The sequence below is a fragment of the Ictidomys tridecemlineatus genome, chromosome 7, assembly GCF_052094955.1.
Source record: "Ictidomys tridecemlineatus isolate mIctTri1 chromosome 7, mIctTri1.hap1, whole genome shotgun sequence".
NCBI lineage: Eukaryota > Metazoa > Chordata > Mammalia > Rodentia > Sciuridae > Ictidomys > Ictidomys tridecemlineatus.
Genome location: NC_135483.1, coordinates 194,790,763 through 194,805,975, shown reverse-complemented (window position 1 = coordinate 194,805,975; position 15,213 = coordinate 194,790,763). Strand labels below are relative to the sequence as shown.

The window sequence follows — 15,213 nt, the reverse complement described above, 5'->3', positions numbered from 1 at the left end:
TACTCCACACCAAACTAAAACCCGAGGTGACATTCGATGGGGCTGAAGAGCCCTCTGCTGGCAATCGGAGTGAACTCTCCCAGACAACTCTATAAAGTTCATCATGAATTAATTACAATTAATTGTCCATGACCTCAAACTATCCCTGGGTAATTTAAATGAAGACTTGTCGTCGCTGAATGGAAATTAGAAGAGCAGAGGATGCCATTTTTCATGAGCAAACTGGCAGAGATTTCATCTTTTGTGCTTGTCGAGAGGAACCCAGGACATCAGAGAGGCACCGCTGATGGCGGCTGCGGGCCCTGGATGGCGCGGCCTTGGCGCCACCAGTAAGGAAAGGCCTCCCCAGCCCCACATCTGTCCCACACATCTGCCCACGTGCCCTGCGTCTCTCCCTCCAGGCCTCAGTGCCAGGAGGACCGGCGCCCGTCCCTCGGTCGGAAGTCCCCTTTCCCACCTTCCTCCCCGTGGCGCCCTCTCCACACCCTTCCTGCCCTGTGCCTGGAGCAGAGCTCACCCGGGTCCCTGGAAAGGCCCTCAGGCCACCACCCGGGATGGCTCTTCCCGTCTTCCTGAAGGAATGCCCCCTGCTCTTTGGTCGTCCTCAGCAGCCTGTCATCTGGCTCCTGTCCCCTCCACTCCCGCCAAGGACACCAGTGGCCTCCTCATTACCCAGCCACTGGCACTGCCCACTGCCACCTGCACCTCCGCCCTGCGCTCTGTCCTCTCCTGTGCCCCTTGTTCCCCCTCCCAGCCTAGGCGCTCCTCCTGGGTCTAGAAGCCATGGGACTTCCAGGCCCAGCACGTGGCAGGTGGCCAGTGAGGTCAGAGCTGTGTCCCAGGTGTGAAGCACTCTGCCATGACCAGAGGCTTCCTGGGGTTCCCAGGACCCGGTCCCAACTCTAGAGCCTTCCATGTGCTCCCCACCCCCCGGCCCACTACCCTTCCGCTCCTCTCACCTGGACCCACCAGTGCTCCCCACCTGCCCAGCCCCCCGGGCCCGCAGCACCCAGCTCACTCCTCGTCTCCTCTCCACTGGTCCCTTTGCGCTCCCACCTCCTCCTCCTGCAGGCACCCACTTCTTGCCACATCCGGCAGATTCTGAGCCTCCCTGGTGTCCACTCTGCCTCCCTGCCGTCCCCCAGGAGCCCGGGCAGCTCACGTCCCTGCCTTCAGACCCACCCTCTGGAGGCCCACGAGTCCCCAGCACCCACCCACCTCCCCAGCTCCTCACAGTCCCGCGGGGATCTCCCGGAACAGAGGGGGTGGAGACTCCCGATCAAGGCCTCCCAGGTCTCCACAGCCTGTGGGTGCAGCGACGGCAGGGCCACAGCCGCCTCCTCCAGAAACAGACCATGCCCACGCCGGACACCTCATCCAGTGCCCAGGCACGGCTGTGGCCCTCTGGTGACCTTGAAGGTCTGTCTGTCGCAGTCTCCGACCTGGCTCCCTCACCCAGGCTCCCCCTCTGTCGCTGGTGGCCCCTGCTGACACCACCTTCCCAGGCAGTCGAGGGCCCCTTGAAGCCAGCGGCCTCCATCACTGACCTCTGTGCCCCAGCTCCCCACACAGCGCCTGGCCTCAAGCTCCGCCGTGGAGGAGTGGCCTTCACTCCACAGTCCAGGCAGATGTGGTGCCGCCAGTCTTTCTTCCCAGGGCAGTTTTTTTAACTATTGGACAACATCCAATTGGCCCTGAGTCTCCCTTCTCAAGGACAGCAGCCTCTGTCCGTGGATCATCCCTCAGCTGCCCAGTCTTCTGTGCTTCTCCAGAACTGGGCATGGTCAGCAGGAATCCTGTGGCCACTCGCCATGCAGCTCCCCCGGGACAGGGGACGGGGACAGGAGAGTCCCACTCTCGAGGACAGGAAGTGAAGGTCTCCGTGGCCTTCCTGCTGGGGTGAAGGATGGCGAGGACACAGGTCAAGGGTCCAGATGCTCTGGGAGTAGCGTCTTGTCTCCACGGCAGCACCTCAGTGGAACGCTTCTCAGCAATGTGGACGCGGGGGTCAGGCAGACCGGGTCCCCCTCGGGCCCCAGCACTGCCCCGGTGCTGGTCAGGCACGTTACTCAGCCCTCACGATGCTCTGCCCAGTGACCCCAGCTGGAATGGGGAGAAGCCATGGGACTTCTAGGCCCAGCATGTGGCAGGTGGCCAATGAGGTCAGAAGCAGTGTCCTGGGTGTGACGAACTGTGCCATGACCGTGGCTGGATCAGCGTCATCGGGGACACTCCTGGGAATGTCTTCCAATCCGTGAGTAACAGCTGAACCCTTGCAAACCCATCACCCCAATGTCCCTGGGTGCCCTCGACATGGGTGGACGGCAGGGAAGGAATCCACCGCTGTACCAGGGTGACCCAAGTGCTTAAGCCTCTTGCGCTTCAAGTTCACGTGCAGCTGCTCTGCTAAGAGCAGAAAGAGAAAAGCCACGCTGAAGTACTGGCACTCAGATCTGCAAATGCCATTGAGAAAAGCCGGACTGAGAGGACAGGGCACACGAATGAAGCAGGGACAGTCCTCTGCTTGCCAAATGGACATGGGACAGGACGGCCCACTGTCCTGTACAGTGGAGCCTAGGACAAGAGACCATTGTTCACGTGAAGACGGTTTTTCCTGTGGTTTCACGTAGCACTAAGAGTTTAAGAAGGACCGAGGTAAGATTCTGCCTTTGTTGTTATAATGTATCTTTTCTGAGAAGGTTAATAAAACCTTGTACCTGGGGCCTCTGATTGTCTTATTTACTTCTGGGCTGGAGGCAGGGAGCTTTGACCTTCAGTGGGAGGCCGACTGGGGGCAGCCTGTGTTGGAGGAAGCTGAGGTCCACCTGAGCTGAGTGGGGCACACAGCCACCTCTGCGACTTAGGCAGGGTCACATAGGGAGTGGCAGGAGGCAGCTCTTTGGGTGGGCTAGGACAGGATTTCGTGTTCCAGGGGTTCCTGTGACCCTAACGAGAGCCACTGAACTACTGGGGTGAGGAAGGGGCTGCACTCTACCCTGGTCGCCTCTGCCCTGGCTCCTGCCCACCACTGTCCCTGTAGGCAGCCGTCACTTTTCTCCAATACCAACCACAGACTGCCACCCACGCTCCCTGGCACTGTGGCCCTCTGCCTGGGTGACCTTTGGTGGCTTCCCAGCTGGGGCGACGCTGCTCGGGCAGAACCCGCACCCTGAGCCTCTCTGTGTCCTTGCCCCACTGGCAGAGAGCTGAGAGCCTGGATGCGACCCAGGCGGACCAGCTCCCTCCTCCCAAGGCCACGGGCAGCCCCCGCTTCCTCTCTGTTCCTCTCAGGCCTGGACAATGACCGGGACTTAGGTTTCCAGCTCCGAGGTGCCTCTTCATCTGTATTTCACGCACGACCTTCCTCCGAGAATCATGGAATGTTTAAGCTGGAGAATCGCTTAATAAGTTGCTTTGACATATCCGAGAGCTGATTTTATTAAATAAAAGATCACAGATGAGGGAGCCGGAAGGGGGAGGGAGTCCCTTCATCCTGCAGTGGGCATTGTGTCCATCTTACTGATGACAGCGCCAGGGCAAGGTGGCCTGGGGAGGCATCCACTTGAGAATTTGAACCTGCTGCTGGGCAACACCATCCCCAGCTAGGAAACCATGCCACGCAGCACCCTGTCAGGGTGGCCACAACGGCACACGCTTGCAATTTGGAGAGAAGAGCCACGGCAGGGGCCAGCACACAGATGGTTCCAATCCGTCTCCACCGCAGTCCCGTCCAATTTATGTAGCCTTTTCTCTAACCAATAAATCCAGGAGAGAGGCAGTGCCTCTGCAGACTCTGGTGCCAAAAATAAACTCTCAATGTCCAAGCCAAAAAGAAAGCACCCACAAATGCAGGCCACCCCAAATTCAGCAGGCACACGGGTAGGAGGGAGGAAAAGAACGGGGCTTTGGGCTCAGGGACAGGTATTTCCATCTTAGCCACAGTGCGATCTGGGGCCGCCCCGCGTTCCTAGTGGGTGCAGGTGAGATGGCCGTGGGCAGGGCCCCGTCAGTCTGGCTCTGAGTCCTGCTTCTGCCACTTCATAGTCCTGGCTTCAGAAGGTCCTCGAGCCTCAGGGTCCCCATCTGTGAGCAGGGTGAAGGCAACAGCGTGCACTCTGTGGGGTTGAGCTAAAGATGAGCAATGTCACCTGCACTTGAAGTCCCCAGGGGAGGAGGCAGTGTCAGGTGCATGCTGGCTCCGACAGCTACGGCACGTGTGCCCAATGCCCGGCACACACCTGCTCAATCACCAACTGCCAGGGCTCCCTACGGTCACCACCCACAGCGCCTTGGGGACTGGGATTTGTGTTGGAGACTCTGACTCCTTGAGCTGTTGGCTCTGGGTCCGCCAGCTCACACCCCAGCACTGCCTGACCAGCACTGCCTTCCCTCTGCCCATCCGGCATGCTGGGTACCGTGGAGCAGCCAGCCAGGCGGCGTGCTGCACAAGGGTCCCTTTCAGTCACTATCCACTCTGTCCCAGAGGGTGCATAATCTGCTTCCCATCCCGACTTGGTACACAGTGCCGGGAAAACAGCCGCCGTCCGCCTTGGTTCAGAATCGCCCCTGTTGCCGAATGATGTTTTAAGAAACATATAAATAGGAGGCCATCGCGCTGTGCTCGCTGTGGCTGAAACAGCTTTTATCTGTCGCGATTTCACACAAAGCACAAATTGTTGCAAAAATACCTGAGCTCGGCACTCGTGGGGGCGTTTGAAGAGATTGTTAGGTGTGTGCAGTTATTCACGGGCCACGGGTCAGTCCGGCCCCAGCTCCACTGCAAAGCCCTGCGCGGCCTGGAGGGACTCAGAGCTGCCTTCCAGGGAGACTGTGGCCACAAAGGCGCAGCCGGATGCAGATACAGGGAGCTTGATGGGCCGTGGTGCTGCACGGGTTTTCTCCTGGCAGGCCGGCTTGAATGAAAATGGGGTGGCGAGTGGGCTGGCATCAAGACTCACGGCCGGTTGCCATCGTCTTCAGCTGAGGGTTTATTGCAAACCGAATGGAGAGGAGGCTCAGGGTCCTGGGCAGCGTCTCCATCAGGACAGCTGCCAGGGTGCAGGGAGGCCGGCGCCTGCCCTGCTGAGCGCGGGTCTGAGCAGCAGGCATGTGAACATGGCATGCAATGGAGTGCCGGTGAGCTGACCCCAGGGCGCCCGGCCCAGCGACCCCACTGTCCAGGGCCTCAAGCTCCGCCATTGGCAGGGAGACCCCACACACCCCGAGAGGGGAGGCTCTCACCTCCAGGGCTTTTCTCTGTCCTCTGCAGGTGGCCAGGCAGCTCCAGCCATCCGTGGTTTGGATCGAAGACACAGAGAAAACCTTCTACAAAAAAGTCCCCAACAATGAAAAGATGGTGAGGACTTCTCCACGTTCCCTGCTCTGCCCTTGCCTTCCTCCAAGGGCCCCGGATGGGGGTCCCACCTCCACTTTTCCAGGAAACCTTGCCTTGTAAAGGGAGAGGGGCAGTGGGGGTGCATGGTCTGTCTCTGCCCCAGGAGCTGGTCTGCCTGTGGAAGGGTCCAGGGTCGGATCCTGAGGTCGGATCCCGAGGCATGATTCAGAAGAAAATGTGGAAGAAGGGGGAGGGGATTTCCAACCCAAACATGGGTCCAGAGGGAAGAAACAATTTAGAGAACTCGGCTCCGAGGCAGCCAATGGCACACACAGGGGTTATTATTAGGATTTCCTATTGTTCATAATAATAAATAACAAAAGGCCTGAAATTCACGAACAAAGGCCGTCAACAGCCAGCTAAGGCACCGAGGGCCTCCGGGGAGCCCCCTTCGATTGCTTCCTTCCTTCTTTTCTCTCCTTTCAATGGCCCCCTCCCCCATGCTTCCCCCCTCCCCCGCAAATCACCAGCAAATTTCCCACAAGTTAAAAAAAAATTGCAGAAACACATGATTGTTATTCCACATCAATTTGCACCAAAGCAAATAGTGGTTAACTGTGAATTTCTGATTAAATTCATAAGGATTTTAATCACTCTGGATCCTTATGTATTATACATCCTTTTTAGCAGGTCGGGTGATTTGGATAAAGAAAGCTCAATCTTTTCTTCTCCAAATGAGCCCTGATTGCCCTGTCATTGCAGAAACTCTTAGGAGGGCTCATTTATTATGTCATCTGGGAACCTGGCCACCAGCGCCCTCTGCTGGCCACATGGCTGCACTGAGGACGAAGGGGAACGTCCACACTTGTGAAAAATGGATGCTAGAAATAACTGTGAACCAGATCACAAATCTAAAGAGCAGTGCAAGGCTGTGCTTAATCCAGGGGTCATACCCCTGAGGTCATCAGAAGTTTGGCTGTCTAATGGGCAGGGACTGTTACTGTCCCACATAATTTCAGCCTGGGTGGAACTTGAAAGGTATGGGCCCCCAGGCCTGCTCACCTTAGCTCTCTGTGCATCCTTCAGCAAATATCTTAACCTCTCTGAGGTTCATGAAGCCTCTCTCGAATCCTCTCCCAGGACCCCTGAAGCTCTTGATTGGCTGAGGGAAATTACAGCGTCTGCTTACCTGCAGCCTGAGTCCATGGAGAGTCAGAGGAATATGAAGCGTTCCTTAATAAGACAGCCAGAGGGGCACTGGGCAGGGCTAGTGGACCCGGCACTTCAGAGTCAGCACAGAGGGGAGGAGAGGCGGCGGAGGGGGCAGATGGGAGCAACCGAGCTGGAACCAGGCCTCCAGCTCCCCTGGCCTGCCCCGCACAACCGGCCGGCCTCACTTGGGTAGGAGGTGAGGCCCTCGGAGGCCCGTGGTCTTTACTCTGCTCACTTCTGCACTGGAGGAGGCGTGGACCCTCAGTGGAACTGGCTGCCTCAGAGACCACCAGTCCTGCCCTGGGGCGAGTCCCAAGCCACCTGGGGGACACCAGCTGAAAGCCTCCGGCCTGAGCCTGCTGGAGGACAGACGGCTACAGAGGCAGGTGCACTGACCGCAGCCACCCAGCACCACCCGGGCAAGAGGTGGAGGTGGGGAGACTCGTGTGTGCCCTCTCCCCTCGGGAACACGGGTCTCCACCAGCCCCGCACCCCAGGGACGGCCTCTCAGCCTTGGGGACTCCTGAGTCTTCCCTGAGCTGCTCAGCCACCAGGCCCTGGGCTGCCCACAGTCTACAGGTGAGGACCAAGCCAGGCGCCAGCACATCAGCAGGCAGAGGAGCCAGGACATCCTGCCCACCTCCCCGCTGTGTGTCTCAGCCGCCCGGGAAGCCAGCATCTCCTTCCACCCGCCCCGCCACTGCGCCAGAGGCTGCCCTCATCCCCACAGAGGCCAGAGAAGAATGTCCATCTGCCAAGAAAACCAGGGCCTGGCGTGCCACTGTCCACAGCCAGGAGACAGCAAGGCCCCGGCCCCGTGACGACTGCCAAAGTCCCTGGGAAGAAAAGCCTCCCCTGCAGGGACTGGATCCACCCTGCAAGGCCTCTGCCTCGGAGCCAAGGCCCCTCCCAGGGCCCAGCGCATGGAGCTCACCCAGAACCAAGCAAGGAAGACCTGGAGAAGGCCCACCAGCCCGGGGCCTGGAGCTCAGAACCTGCGACCCACTGGGAGCCGAGCCCTGGGTGATGTCCAGGACTGCCTCAGGCAGGAAGTAGAGGAGCCTGGTGGCAGGACTGACATCGATTGAACATGTTTTCTTCCCCAGGCACAATACACATCAGGTCGACTCCCAGGTCCCTGGGAGAACAATCGCATGGCTCTGTTTTGCAGAAGAGGCTGCCCCCTAGCTGTGGGCAGCGTCGGTGTGCAGAGGCCACATCCTGACCCACCTGGACACCACTTACAGGCTGGAAGACCCTGAGAGCAACCAATAGCTTCCTGTCTGCCGCAGGGCCAGCTGTCCCCAGCCCCAGCCTGTCCCCCAGCATGTCGTCAACCTCGGGCTCATTCTACTCCTCTCCTGAGAACTGCCTTTGAGGTCTTCCTGCCTTTGACTCCGAGGTGCATGACTCCGGAACCCTCTGTCCTCCTGCCCCTCCCCCGTGCCCCTCATGGTCCCTTCGCCCCCAAGAAGCTCTGACACCTCCAGGATTTCAGAAAAGTCCAACCCAACCCCGATGACCCCACTGCCACTGCCCTGGCACATGCCTGCTCGTGCCCCCTCCGGTGCCCTGAGAGGAGCGCCACCTTCTCCTCCAGGGCAGAAGGCAGAACGGCGGCTCCTGCGCTTCCAGCACCATGGCCCTTCGTTGCTGCATGGAGCCCCCCTGGCACTGCCCCCTGGCATCACTGCAGGGCCCTCCCCAGGACATTGCTGGCCCTCCCCAGGACGTTGCTGGCTTCACTGGGGCCAGCTGCTGCGGGGTTTTGTGGCGCTAACTGCAGGAAAGCAAATTGCTGCAGGAAAGCAAATTGAAATTGCCATGTGGATGCCAGTCGCGGATTTGGAGCTGCCCACAGTAGGACAGTGGTGAGGGCTGGCAGGCCCCACATCGGGGGCAGCGCGTGGAGGTTGCCAGGTGATCGTGGGGACGTTTCCCAGCGTGATGGATGAGCGTGCAGGTCTCAGGCAGATGGACAGCTCTGGGCTGGACAAAGGCCGCGGAGTGTGGGGGCTACTGATGGAATGGAGGCACCACCCATTCCCCTCCCCTGCACCTCACCAAGAGAAGGACGTCGGCTGGACACAGCCCAAGATCAACATTTGTCATCCAAATAGGCTAATTAACTTTAGGCAGCCCTGCCATTTCAGGTAGCATCATCCACGGTGGAGAGCGCACCACCGTCACCATGGCAACCGGGCTGCTGGGGATGGGCTCAGACCGCAGGTATCTCTGCCCCCATAGAGCCTGCTCCAGCTGGGACCCTCAGGTCAGTCCTTCCCCCACCGACTCTGGCAGCTCGTGTGCCCCTCAGGTGTCCCTCCAGGTGCACTCCACAGTGGCAAGTTTCTTACTGGCCGAGCTGCTGCCACATCCACTCACTTCCCAGCCCACCATCATCTGCTGCCCACCATCATCTGCTGCCCTCTCCACTCCAAGAAATGGATCTCAGAAAGTTCCCCTCGATGCAAAAGAAGTGCCAGACTTCTCTGAAATCGCGTTGAGCAGTTTTAAAGGAGATCTACATACGTGGAAGGACCTTCACATTCGTGGGTGGCTAAGACGTCAGTCATCTCCAGATCTGTGGGTTCAGTGCCACCCCATAAAAATCCTAGCTGGTTTATTTCATTCTCAGAAACTGGTAAGCAGGTCCTCAAATGCACACGGAAATTCAAAGGACCTGCCCAAACCCTCTCCAGAAGAAAGTCGTCCAAGGGAGGGTCCCGACACATCCCAACTTCGTTCCCCAACCGACTTCAGCATTGGGACACTCAGGACGCGAGTACGGGCCCAGGAGACCCTTGCGGATGGACAGAACAGACGTGAGGGTCAGAAATGACGGCTTACCTTACAGCCACTCGGCCAAGTGCTAAGACCACTCAAGGCGGAAATAACCTTTCAACAAATGCTACAGCATAACCGCAGCCACCTACCGAGGGATGCAGCCGCCTCCGACCCTGCCTCATACAAAGATCAGCTCAGCATATGGCACTCCCACAGTAAGAGCTAAACCGAGAAAGCTCTTGGGAGGAAACGCAGACCCAGAGCTCCGCGACAGGCAGTGTTCGGCAGTGGTTTCTTAGGTGTGACACCAAGGACACAAGCACAGAGGGAATCCAAGATGGTTTCGCTGCAGAGGACACCACTGCGGAGGCCAGCAGCCAATGGGCCAACCCTGAAAGGCCCAGCGCAGACAGTGGGAGGCGGGGCCAGTGCAGATTGACAGGCGCCCTTCAGGAAGTGCCCTCCTGGCCCTGGCCAGGGTTAGAGGTGGAGCCTGCATTTGCAGTGGCTTCTCCCTTAAACTCTGTGATCTGAAGTCAAAGGCAGAGACCTCGATTCCTCCCTTAATGAAATAACGTTTTTCTGTCACCGACTTCCGCCTCATTCCAGAGTAAAAGCAAAGTTCTCGTGTGGCCTGCAAAGCCCCAGGGACCTGGCCTTTCTTCCTTCTCTGCCCTCCTCCCCTGCCTCTCTCTCCCTTGGCCTCTCAGGGCTTTCTAGAGCCTCCAGCACATTTCTACCTCAGGACCTTTACACGCACTCTCCTCTCTGCCTGAAACTCTTCCCCAATCCACACAGCCTTCTCCTGCCCCAGTCTGCTCAAACGTCACCTTAGTATACTGTCCCTTCTGCTTGCCTCCACTCCCTCAGGACCTCTCTCCAGCTCCATAGCACGTTTCCCCTGACTTGACTCAACTGTTCATCTGTGAACCTGCCTTTTGCCTCTGCCGAATCGTCAGGCACGAGGGGGAGGATTGGGGTCTGGTTCCATCACCACTGTAGAGCCAGCTTCTGGCCGGCGGCTGCAGCTCCATCCACGTTACGCAGACTGGGCTGGGACTTCAGCTCAGTGGAAGAGCCCTCGCCCAGCAGGGGAGGCCCTGGGTTCATTCCCCAGCACAGAAAAAAGACCCTGGGAGCCTTTTGCAGGAGAGAAGTGGGAGGACTGGGCACCGCGCTGGAAGAGTCCACGCCACAGGCCAGGACTGCGTGGACCCCTCTGAGCAGAAGCACTGTCGTCATCCCGACTCTCCACACGAGGGACCGAGACCCCCTGGGGCTTAACACTGGACACAGAGCCAGCAAATGCAGGGCCTAGGCCCCAGGCCCAGGAGCATCACCACTGTGAGGGGCAGTGGAGGAGAGCCCAGGCCAAGGTCCTGTGTGGGGCCCGGGCAACAACGGACCTTATACTTGGGTTTCAACCCTGCCCTGTTCTGCAAATAGCCCTCCATGAGCCCAGAACGGTCATCCAAAGTGCTGCACAGAACAGCCCTGAGTTGAGGGCCTCGGGAGGATGTGGCGGGGCAGTGTGGGGGCTGTAGGGGCAGGAGGTGAGGAGTGGGTGCAAAGGAAAGGGTGAAGACAAGGGGCTTGGGGAGAATCAATTGCTCAGCAAACACTGGTTGAGCACCATCTGTATGCAAGAGACCGTTGTCCAGCCTCTTCACTGAATCCCTATTTCTGCATCTCTTCCCTTGCCGGCCCGCTAGCCCAGAGGGCCCATGGATGGCCCCCAAGATGGACAGCAGTTCCACAGAGCTCTTCCAAAGTGCTGAGCTAAAAACAAGAAAGTAAAAGAAATGACAAGACAACTCGCAGAGGGTACTGGCTGATGAGGGGCTTGTATTCAGATCATGAAAAGAACCCTTACAGCTCCGTCTCAGGAACCTAAAGCAGGAACCCAGATGGCCAAGTGGGCCCAGGATCTAGATGCACATTTTCCAAAGACATTCAGATGTCAATGTGCTCCTGAACAGCTGCAGAGTCTCCTTAGCCATCAGCCAGTGGGAGCGGGGTGGCCAAGGCTGCGCTGGGGGTCTCTGCAGAGGCTCTCCTCCCCCGGCCCTCTTCTCAGGCTCTCTCCTCACTTGCCTGTGCCGGTCAGCTTCACCTAAAGCCAGGTACTGCCCGTGGCAACCTGGCCACAGCAGCCCCCATCCCCGGGCTCAGAATGAGTGCCTGAGCCTGTGCCCCTCCTTCATTAGCAAGGGCTGAGACACCCTGGTCTCAGAACCTTTGTGACCAGGGTCCCCACTGTGTCACCATCAGCAAAGGAACCTTGAATTCTTCCTCCAAACAGCTCAGGGGGAAGCAGGAGAATGGCGCTCGCCCGCGTGCCAGGCGCTCCTTCCCGTGGACGTCAGCCGAGTCCGCGAGGCCTCCACTGCTTGGGTCCAGGGCGCCAGTCCTCGGTCAGCTCCTTCCTTCCCTCCCACTTTCCAAACCTGAATGTCAGAGGGGAAGGAACTGCCCACAGTCAAACCTCACCCGGACTGGGAAGTGCCTCCCAGGCGCCGGGCAGAGGCGCAGAGCCGTGAAATCACCTTGATGAGCGCAACCCCCTGCTCCAGTTCCAAGAGGATGTCCTTTGTAGTTTTGATTCTTTGTTCCACACGTGGAGTGATTTTTCTCCCCTCTCTTACTCCCAGAATGATCCTAAACGCCTGAAAAAGCAACTACCCAAAATCCTGAAGCTCCTGAAACCGGACGACAGGATCCTGATCGTGGGGACCACACAGCGTCCATTCGATGCTGAACTTCAGTCTTTCTGCAGGGCCTACCAAAAAATTATTTTGGTTCCCAGACCAGACTATGCCTCCAGATATGGCAAGTATCCTGAGCCCCTTCCACATGTAGTTCCCAGGTGGGCTGCGGGGCTGGCGGGCAGGTGTGTGGGGCCAGGATGCCACCTCAGAACCGCTGACCATCCACGCAGCCCCGGGAGGCAGTGTGGTGGTGGTGGGAAGAGTCAGGGGTCCAGGCTCCCAGGAGCCCTGCTCAGAATCCCAGCTGACACCTAGCAGCCGGGCGACCCTGACAGGGCAGCTGACCTCCCTGCTGCCATCTGTGCAGACCTGTCCACTTCTCAGGCTCTTGTGCCTCTCACCTAGACTGCGGGCAGATCACTTGGCCCCAGGTCAGCTCCCAGGAGGTTCTGGGCATTGGTGGCAGCAGTGTAGGAGGGAGGGATGGACAACAGGGTGGTCAGTGGCAAGAGGGAGCTGGCAGTGTAACTAGTGGTCACTTTTGCCACCAGCTGCTTCATGACAACCTGCCCACTGGCTTAAAGCAGCGGATGGTCCCCCTTGTGCATCGGGGTGGACTGGTCTCCTCCGGGCATTTGCCAGGGGGACCTGTTGAAGGCAGATGGCAGCTAGGGCTCCAGTTATTAGAAGGCTGCACAGGGCTGGACATCTGAGACTGTTCCCTCATGTGCCTGGAGTGGCGCTGGCCATCAGGGGAGCCCAGCAGGGCTGTGGACCAGAGAGCCTACGTGGTCCCTTTCTGCAGCTCAGCAGCTCAGCTCTAGGAGGGAGCAGCTCCAGGCAATAGCTGGAAGGCTTCCTGTGACCAGCCTCAGAAGTCACAGTCACCATCGCCACGTGGGGGGCGGTCAAGGAAGTCCAGGACCACCAGACTTCAGGGCAATGGGAGATGCAGAGTGTGAAGACTGGCTATGGCTCACAGCACTGTGGAGGAGTGGCCAGGGGACTGGGACGGGGATGGGGATAGTGGTCGGCGTTAGAAGGGTGGAGATGGGCAGTCGCAGGCTACTGAGGAGCCGACAGTGGCCACACTGAACAGGGGGTAACAGTGACGGCCCAGCATGGGTGACACTTGGGGACCTGGGAGCAGTGGTTGTGGATATGATGGCAGTTCAGTGGCAGTGGTGTTAGGAGGGTGGTGGCAGTGGTGGCAGTGTGGGGTGACACTGGGAAGTTGGTGGAGGTAGGCATGGAGCAGTGGGGAGCATCAGGGGGTAGCAATTAAGCCGATTAGGTGAAACCTGGCTTTTACTAACCCTCGCCAGTCACCACCCAAACAAGGGACACGTGTGTCCTTATCTGCCTGTTCTTGAGTTCCTGGCCAATTTTCTTCACTAAAGAACACTCCTGGAAAATGGTGTCATCATGAATGTAGAAAGGAGACAATTAGAACAGAGGAAGGGGGCAGGGGAGGGGGAGAGAGAGGCCAGGAGAGGGACCAGGGACTGACACCAATCACCCACGCTGTGGCGTGTGAGCACTCTGTGATAGAACCACTGTTCTGTGTGATCACAGTGCACCACCAGGAAGACACAAGGACAGCCCGGGCACCCCACGAGGATACTCACTAGCCACTTGGCCACACTGTTGACAGCGTGGGCTTCTTTCTCCCTTCATAAGGGGAGATGTGGCTTCATCAACCAGTCTCATCCCAAGAGCAGGAGGACCTAGGGCCTGTCACTTCTCATCGTCAGGTGGCTTCCCCACCCCTAGGTGACTTCCCCGCCCCCAGGGGACTTCCCCGCCCCCAGGTGGCTTCCCCATCCCCAGGTGACTTCCCCATCCCCAGGTGACTTCCCCATCCCCAGGTGACTTCCCCACCCCTAGGTGACTCCCCCACCCCTAGGTGACTCCCCCACCCCTAGGTGGCTTCCCCACCCCTAGGTGGCTTCCCCACCCCCAGGTGGCTTCCCCACCCCCAGGTGGCTTCCCCATCCCTAGGTGGCTTCCCCACCCCTAGGTGACTCCCCCACCCCTAGGTGACTTCCCCACCCCTAGGTGACCTCCCCACCCCTAGGTGACCTCCCCATCCCTAGGTGGCTTCCCCATCCCTAGGTGGCTTCCCCACCCCTAGGTGGCTTCCCCATCCCTAGGTGGCTTCCCCATCCCTAGGTGGCTCCCCCACCCCTAGGTGGCTCCCCCATCCCTAGGTGGCTTCCCCACACCTAGGTGGCTCCCCCACCCCTAGGTGACCTCCCCACCCCTAGGTGACCTCCCCATCCCTAGGTGGCTTCCCCACCCCTAGGTGGCTTCCCCATCCCTAGGTGACTTCCCCATCCCTAGGTGACTTCCCCACCCCTAGGTGGCTCCCCCACCCCTAGGTGGCTTCCCCACCCCTAGGTGGCTCCCCCACCCCTAGGTGGCTCCCCACCCCTAGGTGGCTTCCCCACCCCTAGGTGGCTTCCCCACCCCCAGGTGGCTTCCCCACCCCCAGGTGGCCTCCCCACCCCTAGGTGACCTCCCCACCCCTAGGTGACCTCCCCACCCCTAGGTGACCTCCCCACCCCTAGGTGACTCCCCCACCCCTAGGTGACTCCCCCACCCCTAGGTGACCTCCCCACCCATAGGTGACTCCCCCACCCCTAGGTGGCTTCCCCACCCCTAGGTGGCCTCCCCACCCCTAGGTGGCCTCCCCACCCCTAGGTGGCCTCCCCACCCCCAGGTGGCCTCCCCACCCCAGGTGGCCTCCCCACCCCCAGGTGGCCTCCCCACCCCTAGGTGGCCTCCCCACCCCTAGGTGGCCTCCCCACCCCTAGGTGACTCCCCCACCCCTAGGTGACTCCCCCACCCCTAGGTGACCTCCCCACCCCTAGGTGGCTCCCCCACCCCTAGGTGGCTCCCCCACCCCTAGGTGGCCTCCCCACCCCTAGGTGGCTTCCCCAACCCTAGGTGGCCTCCCCACCCCTAGGTGGCCTCCCCACCCCTAGGTGACTCCCCCATCCCTAGGTGACTCCCCCATCCCTAGGTGACTCCCCCACCCCTAGGTGACTCCCCCACCCCTAGGTGGCTTCCCCACCCCTAGGTGGCCTCCCCACCCCTAGGTGACCTCCCCACCCCTAGGTGGCTCCCCCATCCCTAGGAGGCTCCCCCATCCCTAGGTGACTCCCCCAC

At 59.5% G+C, this 15,213-nt stretch overlaps 1 protein-coding gene across 4 annotated transcripts in view; it reads left to right on the top strand.

Moving 5' to 3' along the window:
* Positions 1 to 15,213, top strand: part of Drc11 (dynein regulatory complex subunit 11) — a 124,991-nt gene that overhangs the window by 98,529 nt on the left and 11,249 nt on the right. For all 4 annotated transcript variants that reach the window (XM_078018294.1, XM_013359121.4, XM_040268057.2 and 1 more), the window contains 2 exons: positions 5,270 to 5,356; positions 11,986 to 12,163. In XM_078018294.1, the coding sequence (XP_077874420.1) occupies positions 5,270 to 5,356; positions 11,986 to 12,163 (265 nt within the window). The remainder of the gene's footprint in view (positions 1 to 5,269; positions 5,357 to 11,985; positions 12,164 to 15,213) is intronic.